At 43.1% G+C, this 15783-nt stretch overlaps 1 protein-coding gene across 3 annotated transcripts in view; it reads right to left on the minus strand.

The window, feature by feature from the left end:
* Window positions 1-15783, minus strand: part of HERC6 (HECT and RLD domain containing E3 ubiquitin protein ligase family member 6) — a 76994-nt gene that overhangs the window by 60704 nt on the left and 507 nt on the right. For all 3 annotated transcript variants that reach the window (XM_070263426.1, XM_070263431.1, XM_070263428.1), the window contains exon 2: window positions 14171-14298. In XM_070263426.1, the coding sequence (XP_070119527.1) occupies window positions 14171-14222 (52 nt within the window). In that variant the 5' untranslated portion in view covers window positions 14223-14298. The remainder of the gene's footprint in view (window positions 1-14170; window positions 14299-15783) is intronic.

Consider the following 15783-nt stretch of genomic DNA (forward strand, 5'->3'; position numbering starts at 1 on the left):
TACTTAGAACAACATTAAATAGCAAATAAAAACACCACGACGAATTGGAAAAGAGATTGTGGAAGAAAAGAAAAAGCTTTATGTTTTAGTACTTTAGTTGCCCTTTTTTTCTACTTTATGAACAAGGAGCTTTGTATTTTCGTCTTGCAGTGGGCCACAAATTATGAAGCGGGCCCTAGTGGCAGTGTTTAATAATTCAGTGAAACTATGCACAAACATTTATTTTCTAGAACCTATCTAAACCTACTCTCAAGCCTCTGTGCTAGTGAGTGGGTAGGGATCTTAAACTTATCATGTAACTATCTCCGTCTCTTCTTGTTTGAACTGTTTTTTTCAGGTAAATACAGATCTTCTTTGACTTACTGTGGGGTTATGTCCTGATAAACCCATCGTAACTTGAAAATACCCTAAGTCAAAAATGCATTTAATACATCTAACCTACCAAGCATCATTGCTTAGCCTAGCCTACCTTAAACGTGCTCAGAACACTTACATTAGCTCACAGTGGGGCAAAATCATCTCACACAAAGCCTATTTATAATAAAGTGTTGAGTAGCTCATGTAATTTATTTACTTTTTATTTTAATGAGGAAGATTAGCCCTGAGCTAACATCTGTTGCCAATCCTCCTCTTTTTGCTGAGGAAGACTGGCCCTGAGCTAACATCCATGCCCATCTTCCTCTACTTTATATGTGGGATGCCTGCCACAGCATGGCTTGCTAAGCAGTGCCATGTCTGCACCTGAGATCCAAATCAGCGAACCTGGGGCCACCAAAGCGGAATGTGTGAACTTAACCGCTGTGCCACCAGGCCAGCCCCTGATGTAATTTATTGAATACTGTACTGAAGGTGAAAAACAGCATGGTTGTGTGGGTGCAGAAGGATTGTAAGTTTATCGGTTGTTCGCCCTTGTGATCACGTGGCTGACTGGGAGCTGCGGCTCATTGCTGCTGCCCAGCATCATGAGAGAGGATGGTAGCCATATTGCCAGCCCGGGAAAAGATCAAAATTTGAAGTATGGTTTCTACTGAATGCATATCGCTTTCACACCATGATAAAGTAGAAAAATAGAAAGTCGAACCATGGTAAATTGGGGACCATTGTACTCCGTTTCCCAGACATTTTCTTCCCTCTCACTCCACCTAGTCCTCTGTCAATGTGGGAACCACAAAGAAAGTTTGGAGGGAAAGCATAAAACAGTGTATTCAAGTCAAAATAGAAGGCTATTCCCATTATAGTGTTCACCAGGAAAGTTCATCATTGTGTCATGAAGTTTTATGAGAATTTTCTCCACACTCGTGTCCTTAGCCGTCACTAACTTATAACGTGTAGGAAAAGTTGGATCCGAATATGGAGATTCAGATGGTTGAGTTATGGAAAATCATTGAAGGGATATAATAAACCATCTCCTGTTGAAGTCTGAGAAATTCAAACCATGATACATCTTACTTTTACTGCTCACTACTTAATATTTATTAAAATCTTTCTAAGTGACAGGCAGTGCATTAGAGATCCACACAGTGGTTCTGTTGAATCAGCACCACAACACTATGAAGTAGAGACAATTTTTATCCCTATTGATATAAGATGGAATTGAGATGTTAAGATGTAAAGTAATTTGCCCAAAGTCACACAACCTAGAAGTGGTGTGACTGGAGTATCATCCCAGACGGTCTGATTCTGGAGCCTTCACTCTTGGTACACACAAAACATCCTAATTTTCTCAAAGAAACACGGGAATTTATTTATAATTAAATTAAACTTATGGGGCCAGTCCTGGTTGCCTAGTGGTTAAGGTCAGTTCATTCTGCTTCAGTAGCCTGAGTTCAGTTCCCAGGCGTGGATCTACACCACTTGTCAGCAGCCATGCTGTGGCAGCAGCTCACATACAAAATAGAGGAAGATTGGGAAAAGATGTTAGCTCAGGGCAAATCTTCCTCAGGAAAAATAAGTAAATAAACTTATGGAATGTCCTCCTACTAGTGAATTGCCTTGACTGCAATGGAATCTTGAAGACTTGCAGAAACATTCGATGGATGTAAAATCATATCATCAAAAAAGAGTCACATCCTTAGATAAATGAGTCATGGTCGAAATTAATGAGGACTTCCATGAGAGTGCAAACCTCAAGATGCGCTGAAATCACCAAATATGTGGGAAGCCTTGGACTTCAGGAATATCTGAAAGGGACTATGGATCCCAAGAAATTAAGTCACCCAGAAATGATAGAGACAAATATTGGAACTCCCTAGAAAGTCTCGTGTCTTTCGGGTTTTGTAAAAATCATGTTCTTTTTCTTGAAACTTCTTAAAAATAACAACACTAAGAACCACCACCCGTGAGATTAACCTGGATTCAGAATGGAAATGTCTCCACATATCTCAAGAACAAATCAATCTTTTGAACACTATTAGCTGTGTTGACTTGTATAAAACTAAGCCTAAATTGTATAATTCTATAGAAAAGAATGGATTTCTAATAAAATATTCTACTAATTAAGAAAAAATTGGATGCCGACAATGGACGACACTGGAATAGATGTGTAGATAACATAATTGCCCCCAGTGAGTATATCTATACTATGCTCCTGCCTTAAATTTCTTCTGTTTACTCTTGGTTACAGGTGAGTAAAGGGTAGCAGAATGTGCCACCCCAGAATGTGACTACTGGAGTTCAGGACAGGCCACCCCAAAATATGCTGCTTTGGCATATTATTTTGAGGTGTGGGCACTTGAAAAACAGCAAATGCAGGGAGAGGCTTTCAGTGAACGCCCCTTATCTGCCTAAACACAGATCCTCCCAAAGGAAGTCAAAGTCATTACTTCTCCTCCTGGAGTTGCACCAACCAGGGAGGACTGACTCATCACAGAAGGGGAGACTAGAAGTCAACACGACACCCAGACAAACTTTGTCACAAACTATCACACCTCCCATCTATTCCACTAAGGGCCCATTCATCTCTCCTAAAAACCGTTTGCTCTCCCCTAAGAGGCCTTCATCTCCCCTTTCCCTTTCCCTATTAAAATGGTACTTAAGCCTGAATTCAAAGCCACTTCAGAGAGTTACTCATTATTCCCTGGGTGTCTCCCATGTATACATGAGGTATACATGTTAATAATCTTCTTTTCACTTTTCTCTGTCAATCTGTCTTTTATTACAGGGATCTCAGCTAAGAACTCAGAAGGGTGGAGGGAAAATTATCATGAGCACGTGACCCAACTGGACAAATTCTGACACTAATTCTCCTGGTCTCTGTAGTTGGTTCCAAAAATAGACCCAAAACCCAAGCAGGCCAATTGTCCTGTGATTTTTTTTTTTTTTTTTAAAGATTGACACCTGAGCTAACAACTGTTGCCAATCTTCTTTTTTTTTTATTCTTCTCCCCAAAGCCCTCCAGTACATAGTTGTATACTCTAGTTGTGAGTGCCTCTGGCTGTGAAATGTGGGACGCTGCCTCAGCATGGCCTGATGAGCAGTGCCATGTCCCCGCCCAGGATGCAAACCAGCGAAACCCTGGGCTGCCGAAGCTGAGTGTGTGAACTTAACCACTCGCCCACGGACCGGCCCCTCCTGTGATTTTAAAACTTAGAGCTGGAAGAGAAGTGCTCATTTCTCCTAGGCTGTAGGACTCACCTCAGATTGCCTGCCTGCAAGGAAGTAGCTGAGATTACATGCCCAGGGCCTGCCCTTAACCAAGGAGTGCAGAGATAAAAATACTTCAGCTCCCTTAGCCTGATCAGCATAACCCTGAGGAATCACCTAGACCTGTTCCGTCCAAAAGGAGAGCCAGCGTATGTGGCTACTGAGCACTTGAAATGTGGCTAATCCCTCCTGTGATGTGCTGAAAGTGTCAAGTACAGGTTGGATTTCAAAGAATTAGTTTGATGAATGTAGTGTCCTGTTAATAATTTTATATTGATACATGTTGAAGTGATAATGCTTTTTATATAGTGGGTTAATTAAAACATTATTAAAATTAATTTCACCTCCTTTTTAAATGTAGATACTTTTGACATTTAAAATGAATTAGGTGGCTTGTCTCATGTTTCTGTTAGACAGCCTTGACCTGTAGTGTCTCCAGCATTCCTTATGGGATTGAGCCAAAATTACCCTCCACAGGACTTCACTCAATATCTACCCCTTCTTGGCCTCCTTCTCTTCCCGGTTGCTCTTCCCCATTCCTGTGGAGTTTTCCTCGGAATATATGACAAGTCACTTTCACACCCTCAATCAGAAACTGCTTCCAGGGGACCCAGGAAGGCAGCCCCTATCCCAGGGAAGAGACAGAAGTATGCTTGGGGTTTAAGGACGCACCTAAAATGAGTCACAAATAACGACCACTGCTGCCCACCTTGTGATCAGAGCTCAATTGACGTCAAATATTTTTCCCCATGCCCTTGTCATCAGAAGTAGGTTTGTGTCTCCCTGGTTGTTACATCAGAAGTAGGGATTATTTCTTCTAACACCTGCTGTTTGAAGGAGGGGCCTCATCATTATTTCATCATCCCTTTCTCCTATTTCAGGAGCAACGCCAAGAACTAAAATATTCTTGTGGTCGGGTGAGCTGACAACACAAGAGTGTAACTTTACTTTCTTATTATAATACTTGTAGTAAATAAAAAGCTTGACGCTTGCTCTCATTTTCTTAGCTCCCAAGTAGAACTTTAAAATATTTCCTTCCAAACTTCAGTCTCCATCAAAAAAAATGAAAAATTATTTCCTAGGTAATGAAAAAAAATCGCTTTCTAGTTAAGGAAGTATCCTCTATAAGTGGTTTGTAGAGTAGCTTAAAGTCCTTTCTCTAAAAGGAGGAGGGGACTACCTGTGTTGTCTCTGTGTTCACTTTCCATTCATTCATTTAATTCCCATTTACTGAGTAGCCCACTTACACAAGGCACCACTTGAGAAACTTGATGGAATTTCTGTTTCAAGATGGTAAATCTAACAGACCAGATGAGGCATGTGCACTAACCACTATAGTAGAGGTTATAAATGAAGAGTATCATGGTTGGGGAGCGAATGAAGGGGTATAGGCACTCAGAGATAGGAGGGATCACATTTGGCCAAAGAGGTCAGAGGAGGTTTCATGGAGGATGTTGTCACTGCAAAGTGCCTTAAAGAATGTGGAAGATTTCAATTGACAGAAGTTGATACAAAGGTATCCGAAAAGGAGAAATGGCGTGAATGAAGAAACGCAGGTAAGGTGAGATCTGTAGAGTGATTTCCTATACAATATTCAAGTTTTAAAGTCAAAAAGTCAAAGACCTTTAAACCCTTCTGTCTGAAGAGGTTGACTAGGCCAGTTTGCCTGGGGTCTGGAAAGCATATAGAAGTCCAGGTGACCAGCTGGAGAGATAGGAGGCCATGGCAGGTCTGGGAGGCCCCGCCCTCCAAATGAACTCTGTTAAGCAATGGGGAAGCATTTTAAGGAGTAGAACACAGGAGCACCAAGATTCAGCCAAACGCAGGAGAAATTTAATTCCGGAGAAATTTCTCAAGTGCCAATTCAGCTCAACAAGAATTTGCAGAACATCTACCACAAATACCACATCCTAGATTACGTGTCCCGCAGCTCATACATTTAAGTATTTGCCCTTCTGGCTTTCTACTTTAAATGTAATTTGGTAAGTCATAGTATGAATGACAATTTAGGTATGGATTTAAAATAACCATTCAGTTTTAAAGAGGTGTGTAGAAGTTGGAGACAGAAGTAGAAGAGATCAAGAAAAAGAACACAATACTTTTGGGGTGAGTATCCTGTGTCAGACTCTGTGCTGTGAGCTTGACACGTTATCTCATGATGCAGCCTGAATATTAGAAAGTTTGCAAGGAGTGAGGGTGGGGCGGGGGACACACAGAGACGAGGCAGGTGCAGGAAGAGAGCTGACTTCCTCAGTCCTCTGGGTGAGGTTAAACCTCTTCAGAGCCCTCCAGTTACCTCCTGAGTGTTTTGTTACATTTCTACTACTCAGGCTTAGATGAGTTATTGAACTTTTCTTTTTTTTTTTTTTTAAAGATTGGCACCTGGGCTAACGACTGTTGCCAATCTTTTTTTTTTTTCTGCTTTATCTCCCCAAACCCGCCCTGTACACAGTTGTATATCTTAGTTGCATGTCCTTCTAGTTGTGGGATGTGGGACGCCGTCTCAACGTGGCCTGACGAGAGGTGCCATGTCCACGCCCAGGATCCGAACCCTGGGCCGCTGCAGCAGAGCGCGCGAACTTAACCACTCGGCCACGGAGCCAGCCCATGAGCTTTTCTGAACCTCAGTCTCCTCGTCTGAAAAGCAAAAAGAGTATTCCCGCCTTAGGTAACGTTCCTAGCAGACTGCTTGCCACCTAAGTGGGTGTTTAATAAGTGACTATTCCTTTTTCCCTTCCAGTGACTGAACACAGTCAAACAGGTCTCTGTTTAACCTAAGGGTGTCATTTAGTAAATTGGTGAGTCAGGAAAAAGCAGGAGGAAGGGTAGAAGTACATCAGAGGGCAGTGGGATAACAGTCTGGAAATCACGTAGCACAAAAACGCCACGAATCACAGAGTAAAGGAAGCAAGAGAACACAGATACCTGTGCATCCAGTCAAAATGATCACCCCCGGAAATTCAGAGGAAATGTCCTAAGAATGTCATCAGTCCTATTTGACGATGTGAAAGTTGATTTTAAGAGAAGATACGATAATACTACATAGAGCTGGTCAGGTCATGAGCATCAGGCTCTGCCACGTGCTCAGCTCTGGCCTGGGCGCTCTGAAGGAGTCACAGAGGGGAAGGAATCACATCCAGAACATGATACAGACACATATGAGACACAGAAAAACAGGGACATGGTAGGATTAAGAACTAACTGGGGAATTACTGGCAACTGCAGTAGGAGTTCGGAGAAAAAGAGGCCACTGCTGGCCAGTGGAGTCAGCCAAGGAGAATGATGCTGCCGGGATGCTGGAGAGAGAAGGGAGGGGATCCCAGAGAGAAAGAGCAACAAGGTCAAAAGTAGGTGCAAGTAATGAACCTGGTTTGCTAGACGACAGTAAGGAGACCGGTCTGGTTCTACACAGTGTGTATTTGGGAGAGGACAACAAGTTTCAGGAGAAAGCGGGTGCCAAACACTGAGGCCCTGGAAGTTTTCCCTCAATGTGGTAAGCTGCAAGTGCTTGACAAACTACAAGAAGTGAGAAAACACTTTTGAAAGTGCAGTCTCGGCATTGACCATTTAGATCAAGGCTTCCCAACCTGGTTTGCCCCCTGTTGTTGTACAGCCGTGAGCTAAGAATGATTTTTACATTTTTTAATGATGGGGGGGAAAAGTCTAAGGAAGAATAATATTTCATGACATGTGAAAATTACATGAAATTCAAGTTTGTGTCCATTAATAAAGTTTTACTCTGTTGGCTTGCAACCTCGGGAGTTCCCCAGGTGAAATCTGAAACTGGCCACTGCACACAGAGGGCAAGGAGAGCCTGAAGACAAATTGGTAGGTGGCAGATCAGATGAGCAAGGGAACTGACATATGAGGCTTGTCTGGGCAGCTGAGAGATGAGTAGATCTCTGCCCCCGTCCACCATAATCTCAAAAGTTTATATAGAGGCCTTAACTGGGTTCAGTTGCTTATACCATCCAGATGGTCTTAGCAACACATTACTCTCTCGAGGCTGCGTCCTTGAAACGGCTCCCACTGTGGGAACAGTGGGCATAGGGTACGTTCCAAGGACGAGGGACCAAGTGAGAGGCTTCCAATCCCCTGGGTCCAGCTCACAGGTCACCTGAAGGTCACGTCCTTTGACATACTGGAACACAGCTACTCTCACTGTTTGCTTATTCTCTATGGCTGCTTTTGTGCTCCAGTGGCAGAGTGTGGCAGAGACTGTATGGCCTGAAAAACCTTAAATATTTACTCTTTGGCCTTTACTGTTTATAGACCGTTGGTTTAGCCTGACGCTGGGGAAGCGGGGAGAAGAGAGAGCCTCAGGGCGAGGACTAGGATTAGGGGAGTGAGGCACACGCCTTGGGCACAGAAGTTAAGGGGAAGAGTCCCAAAAAGTCTCAGTAATCAAATAATATTTCATGCAATATTTTTTAAAATCTAAATTAATGCCAAAACTCCATGATGAACAAAATGTCACCAATGTAAATAAAGATAGGATCAACCACAGTGCTGCTCTGTGCCGTGTCAGAGACTGAGGCAGAAGGAGTGTCAGTAACCCTGAGATTTCAGCACCCCTTATATTTTGCACCGGAGGCTAGTGCCTCACTCCCCGCCACTAATGGTGGCCTTGGTGTTACGGGGATGTTCAGAGAGGGCGAGAATGATTAGGGACAAAACAGGGTGGCAGAAGATAAGGAGGTTTAGGGGTGGATTTCAATCCTAGAGCTTAGACCTTCACGTTAAAGGGGAGGATTTTGCTCATTTCACCCAAAGGAAAAGGCAGAGCCTCCGAGGCTGTGTGGTCCAGCCTCCAGCCCCTCAGCTCCCTGACTCCATTCCCAGTTACTCTCCTCCTCACTTGCTTCCCCTTTGCCCCCACGCTCCTTACAGTCCCTTCACTGGGCCAGGCACGCTTCATCTGGGAACCTTTGCACTCAAGCTCTCTCCGCCTGAAGTCCTCGTCCCTGACATGCGCAGGGCTCCCGTGTCACCCTCTCAGAGAGGCCTCTGCTGACCACGCTGTTTAAGGTTAGACCCACCCCTTCGCTGCTACCCTTCTTCTCCCTGCTTTACTTTCTCCATCACATCCATCAGCCTCTAGATATCATAGGATGCACTGATTTCCTGGGTTTGTGGTTTCTCTTCTCTCGCCCGACTGCGTGCCCTGTGAAGGCAGGATTTCTGTCTGCTTTTCTACCGTGGGATGCCCAGTGCCTAGGTGGGAACTGGGCCCCCGTCCACACTCTTGGGCGGGCTGACTGAACCGACCAGCGGAACACGGTGGGGGCAAAGGGAAAAGAGGTCGAGGGCATTCCTTCTACTAACAGTGAGCAAATAAGCTTCTTACGTAAACAAAAATGACGAGGTCCAAAACGTGAAAATTCTCACAGCCGCCCCCTCTGACCTGTCGACTGTTCTTCCTGCACGCTCGTTCTTCCTTCCTCTTGGAATTCTCAACTTTCTGTCAAATCCTAAGTTAATTGCTTTCTTTTTCAAGGGCAACTTTAATCACAATAGCCAAGTCTAGAGACACTTCTACAGACAAAGGAAATCTGTTATTTCTCTGTGTTTAGCTATAAAATGCGTCTTTTTTTTTCCACTGGCACTTTCCTTGGCTCCAGTATCACGCCTGCCGTTCTGTTCAGGGCTGAGGTAATCGGTCTGCAACCCGGTGTCCCGCTGATTCTGCCAAGTGTTAGTCATGAGTCACTCAGCTCGCTCGTTTACACTTTTCAACTGCTCCTGCTCACATGGAGTCCCTGCTTGTTTTAGCTTAATGTGCAAAGAGCAGCTGGTGGCCTGGCCATCCGCAGGCAGCTAAAGGCATTGTGGGTAGGGCAGACATGAAGAAGGGAGGAATAAACTGACCTTGACTCTAAGCCTTCTGTCCTCAGTCTTAGAGTTAAAGAAACGAAAGCTCTTTCTCCTAACTGCAACCTTTCCGAAGAACTTACTATATTATACGGATGCTGATAATTAGTAAAATCTGAATACCGAAGTTATTTTTACATGGAGGGAACAATCAGTGTATGTACTTTTCCAGTACGGCCTTTAACCACTCCCCCAAATTCCTTAGCTATTGACTTTTTTCTCTTCCTACTCTAAAATATATATTTTTAAATAGTTACCCTATTCATTTAATAGCAATAACAGAACTACATCAATTGCCTAGCTCAGGGGTCAGTAAACTTCTGTATGCTGAAGGGCCAGATATAGGGCCAGTTAATAAATATTTTAGGCTTTGCAGGCCACACAGATGTCCTATTGTGGAAGGAAGTATGACACCTCTGAGGAAAAACGGTCCTCTGAAGACTGAAGGGAAAGACTGAAAAGAACTAAGATGTGCTAATAAGAGCTAACATTTGTTGAGTATCTACTAAATAAGTTCTGAGCACTTTATATGGATCCTCACAACAATCCTAAGTGGAAGATACAATTATTCCCATTTTACAGATGCAGAAACTGAGGCACAGAGAAGTTAAATCACTTATCCAAGGTTATACAGTTAGTAAGTGGTAGAGTGGAATTAAGATTAGTTTGGAGAAGTAGGATGGGACCAGAACATGCAGAGATTCATAGGCCATGTTGAAATTTTTTATGTTAATGATAAGAGAAAAAGGAAGTCACTGAAGTGTTAACGAAGGAGGAAAGCTCTGTGCGATGTGTGTGTGTGTGTGTGTGTGTGTTAACATGAATATATTTGCATTTCAGAACAATCACTTGAGCTCTAGCATGAGAACTAGTTGAAAGGATGGGAAGAGTGGGTACTGGGAAACCAATTAGGAAGTGACTGCTGTTGTCTGGGCAAGAGGTGATGGTATCACGCCTAGGGAGTTGGCCTTGGAGAAGGGCAGAGTGGATGAGTTTGAGATGTATTTTGGAGAAGTAAATGAGGAGTGGTGAGGGTACGAAGAGAATGCTGTGTCAAGGATGATCCTTAGGTGTCTGGCTTGTGTAACTGGGTGAACAGTAGACTCATTCTGCGACATAGACAACACTGGAGGAGGAGCAAGCCTGGGCGTGGGAAAGGAGGTCGTGAGTTTGAGGAATTCGGAAACATCTCCACTTGGCAATGTCAGGAAGACAGTGAAGACAGTTGTATTTGTGGGTCTGGAGCTCAGATAGGTCCGTACTAGAGAGTTCCATTTGGGAGTCATCTGTGATAAGTAGAAATCAGAGACATGGAAATGGATGAGATTGCAGATGGAAATCTAGGCGTGAGAAGAGAAGACTGTCTAATACGTAGTTGGGGAGCCCAAGTTTTCCTAGGCCTTGCTTCAGCTCTTTATTCAGCTCCTGAGCAAATTTGCTGATCCATGTCCTCTTCTCTGTAAGAGCAAAACAAGTCCAAATGGAAGTCAGAAGGGGAAACATATCAAGAAAATGACATAATGGACTGAGAGAACCCTTGGGACACCTTCACTTGTTTCCTTTTATCGAGTTTGAAGGGTTCCTTCTAAAAGGAAGTAATTAACCTAATAATTCTATTATGCCTGCATCTCTTTAGTCTGTATCTCTTTAATACCCAAAAAGCATTTTCCCTATAAAATGAAAACTTAGACTAAGCATACCCAGAAATTAACTTGCTAAATAATCCTCCCAAAGGCCTGGAAGAATGACCTCAGTTGCTATAGCAGCTTCTCTTACAGATATGAAAAACAGTCGCGCCTCGCCTAACAGTGGGATACTTTCTGAGAGATGCCTCCTTGGGTGATTTTGTCATCGTGCAAACATCACAGAGTGTGCATACACAAACCTAGTTGGTATAGCCTATGACACACCTAGGTTATATGGTACTAATCTTACGGGACCACCGTCGTACCTGTGGTCTGGCATTGGCTGAAACGTCATTACACAGCACATGACTGTAATGTGAGCACTCAGAGGTGTCGATCAATTATGAGGCAGACAGTGGTAAACTTCAAACAACAAGTTGATTTGGGGTTTGTTAGGACTGCACCCTGGGAGGCACAGATTCAAGGAACACTTGAATTGTGTTCTGGCTGTTGAAGGGAGAAGGAAGATTTATAGTCCTGGCTAACAAAAGCAAAGAAAAAAAAAGGAAAGAATGTCTTTTAACAAATTCCAGGAGCAAGATGATTATCAGTGTGAGGGTTGGTTGAAATAAACCATTAAACTTAGGAATGTGGGAGCTGACCTTGACAGGAATGGGGTCTCTGTCCTGATAATCTTATCTTCCTTGAGAAAACTTGCAGATGCATTTCAGGTATTTAATGAATTCAAGAGTTCCTTGTGAAAGAGGAATTTTGTTCCTCTCCTTCTCATGTCTGCTTGGCTCCATTTTATTGCTTAATGTGAGAGACTCTATCTTTTTTCTTTTTTTTTTTTTGCTGAGGAAGATTCACCCTGAGCTAACATCTGTGCCAATCTTCTCCCATTTTGTATGTGGGTCGCTGCCTCAGCATGGCTGCTGACAAGTGGTGTAGGTCTATGCCCAGGAACCAAACCCAGGCCGCCAAAGTGGAGTGCACCGAACTCAACCACTAGGTCACGGGCCAGCCCCTCCATCCTTTTTTTTAACTTGTTAAAATGGCCCAAGCCACCACCTTAAATACCATCTTCAGCTAAAGACAAAAGAGGATGTGGGGGGCAGTGGTTTTGGGATTTAAAGAGGAGGAAGGCAATTCACATGGAGATGGAAAAGCAAATGTGGCATAAACAAATGCTTGCCACGCTTTGCAAAGACAGTGGGACATGGAGGGGACTTTGATTAAATGGGCCTTGCTAGGTTCTTCCCTGTCTATCACCATAGTTATCTATGGTGATAGCTCCTTCCTGAAACAGGCCTTCTCTCTTAAATTCTTTAAGGCAGATAGGGGGAAGGTCAAAGTTTCTTTCAGGGTCTTTTGTTTTTAAAATAATAAAGTTAAAGGGACACATTTTGGGGTGGCAAATTCCGATCCCCCACAATTTCTGTGGCTATTTGCTGGAAAACCCTTGACTCTGGATAGAGTACCATGCTGTCTTGACTGACAACTCGGAAGTCAGTGAGAACAGGATGATAAGTAAGCCTTTGGCCCATATGATTACTAGTAACAGCAATAGAAATAAATAGAGAAAACATTGATTGGGGGCAAAGTGCTCTTTGAAAACACGAGAAAAATGGTCTCTATTCATATTACCACTTGTCGTTTTCATAGTACTTTTTATTTACAAATTCTTCATGGTGAGAACCTCTAGGACACAGACGGCACTGAACATAGTTGCTCTCGATTGATTGACAGGAGTGGAGATGCCGTGAGGTCAAGTACTTGTCAGAAAGTAGCAAATAGAGGCAGACCTAGAAGATGAGAGTTTCTGAAGCACAATCCTGAGATTCAGATACGTTAGCTATCCTGTGCTTCGTTAAAAGTCTAGGTCTCAAGAACGCATCTTCTCAGTGAAAGTTGTCTTTTCATTTAGCTTTCAGGGCTTTTGATGTCCATTTTAATTTTTTAGTCATTACGACAGAGAGTGTTTCTGGGATCTCAGATTATGAGCCGCAATCTCTTTCAAAGCCTGCTTGACAGGAGATATTTCTTGACGAACAGATATGTCCTAATTCAAACAAAATGTAAATCTCAGGAACTGTTTTCATGCATAGCTTAGTTTGCTCACCATGGCCTGGAACGGTGCCCATTTGGAGGTGCAATGCGTCAGCATAAAAGGAGAAGTATGATGTAATTTTTCCACTGCACCTGTGACTTGGTTTCCACTACAGATATAAGACTTTTTCACTATGAACTTGAAGGCAAGTCACTTACTTTCCCATGTTTCTCATTCTTCATGATTATCACACCAGACGTTTGAAAATACTAATTAATAATATTTTTTGATGACATTTCAAGTGCCCAATTTTCCCCTCTGATTTTTTTCCAGCTTTATTGAGATATTATTGACATATAACATATGTAAGTTTAAGGTGCACGTTATGATTTGATCCCCATATATACTGTGACATGATTACTACAGTAAGGTTAGTTAAGACCTCCATACCCTCACATAGTTACCATTTTTTTTTTGTGGTCTCTGATTTCTTTTTAAACCAAAGGCTTACTTAATATGTAGGGAACTATATAATTATAATTTAAAATATCTTTTTAACACTTGAATAGTTAAAATATAATTTGATGTGTATCTTTTTAATTAAAGGCATATTTTTTCAGAGAATTAGCAGTGAAAAAATTCAGCTGATCTATTCCCTAATGGGCCAGTGCATCTTTTGACATTTGAGAAAGTCTGCAGATTTCCTCAAAGAGAAAGCTTTTGTATTCAGGGGAGGGAAGTTCCTCTCAGTGCTATTCTGCTACCTCCTAAAGTCATGAGCCTCAAAGTTTAGAGTTTCCAATTAGTGCCTACGGTGGCTTGGGAAGGGCAGCAGAACATGCCACCCCAAAATATGGCTGTAGGGGTTCAAGACATGCCACCCCAAAATATGCCGTCTTGGTTATATTGATTATTTTGAGCTGTGGGCACTGACAAACAGCAAATGCAGAGGGAGGCTTTCTCTGAACTCCCGTTATCTTACCTGAAGACATATCCTCCAGGGTCTGGCCTGGTGGTGTAGTGGTTAAGTTCATGTGCTCTGCTTCAGTGGCCCAGGGTTCGTGGGTTCAGATCTTGGGTGTAGACCTACACACTGCTCATCAAGCCATGCTGTGGTGGCATCCCATGTACAAGAAACAGAGGAAGATTGGCACAGCTGTAAGCTCAGGGCCAATATTCATCACCAAAAAAAAAGAATTAACCTTTAAAAAAATCTAAACAGACAGATCCTCCAAAAGGAGCTCCGTTGTCAGGCACTCCTGTCAGAGGGACTTTCATCAGCCAGGGAGGATTGACTCATCACAACAGAGGAGACAGGAAGGCCATACCACACCCTGACAAACTTTGTCACAAACTATCATACCTCCCATCGATTCTGCTAAGGGCCTATTCAACTTTCTTAAAAATCGTTAACTCTCCCCTGAAAGGTCTACAATCCCCTCTCCTTTCCCTATTAAGGTGGTGTTTGGGTTTTAATTCTAAAGCCATCTCATTAAGTTACTCACTTTTTCCTGGATATCTCCTGTGCATACATGAGATAGTCATGTTAATAACCCTCTGGTCATTTTCTCTTATTGATTTGTCTTTTATTACAGGAATCACAGCTAAGAACTCAGAAGAGTTGAGGGAAAATTAGTTTGCCTCCTCTACACTTGCTATAATGCAGATCCTAGGCCCCACCTCCAGAGAGTTTCATTTAGCAAGTCTGGCTAGGACCCAGGAATATGCATTATTAAAACATCCCAAGAGATACTGATACAGGTGGTCCCTCGACTACCCTTTTCCAAATACAGCCTTTGGTTCTCATGTGGAGGGCCTGCCTCCTCAATTAATCAGTTACCGCCTAAGGACGACAAGCGAAAGTTACCCAAAGATGTACGCAAACACTCATGCCTACTTGAGCAAAGATTACACTTATAAAGCCCTAAGCTTGGATGTGAGCAGAATATAGGGCATCTGTTGTATAATCCCCAGCTCCTGAGCCCTGTTGTAACCAAAGGCGGAGCCCTGCCTTTGGGCTGCACGCGGCCTGGTCCATCAGCGTAGCCCTGGAACAAGAGGAGGGTAGAACACTTCATCTGCAGGTGGCTCATTAAGCAAGGACCAAAGGTTCAGTGGAATCAAAAAAAAAAAAAAAAAAGATTCTTAAAAGATTCTAAGATTCTTAGAATTCTTAAAAAGATTCTAAAAACTTAATGTTCTCACGGTGACAGCAGACCTCTATCAAGGCCAGGTATTTGAATTCCTGATGCCCACTCCCCAGTGTCCTACAGATTCTCCATCAAATGCCTTTGGGCTCTACAGGGGCCCCCCCGGGCATGACACGCTCGGGGAGTCCTGAGGCAGCTTGTCTGACAAGGACAGCCCTAATTGTGAGAGTTCTCTGCTGCGGAAGAACCCCAGTCTGAATTTGTGGGCCTGATTTTTGCCCTGGTCGCAAACCACTTCAAGTATTTGAAGATGGTTTTGTTCTCAACCCCGAATCTTCCTTTCCCAAGCCAAACTTTCCAGTTCCTTCAATGATTCTTCCTTTATCATGTCTTCAACACTTCACATCGGGTTGCTGGATTTTGAATACTTTAATTGATCAACATC

This window comes from Equus caballus, chromosome 3 (genome assembly GCF_041296265.1).
Source record: "Equus caballus isolate H_3958 breed thoroughbred chromosome 3, TB-T2T, whole genome shotgun sequence".
In the NCBI taxonomy this organism is placed as follows: domain Eukaryota; kingdom Metazoa; phylum Chordata; class Mammalia; order Perissodactyla; family Equidae; genus Equus; species Equus caballus.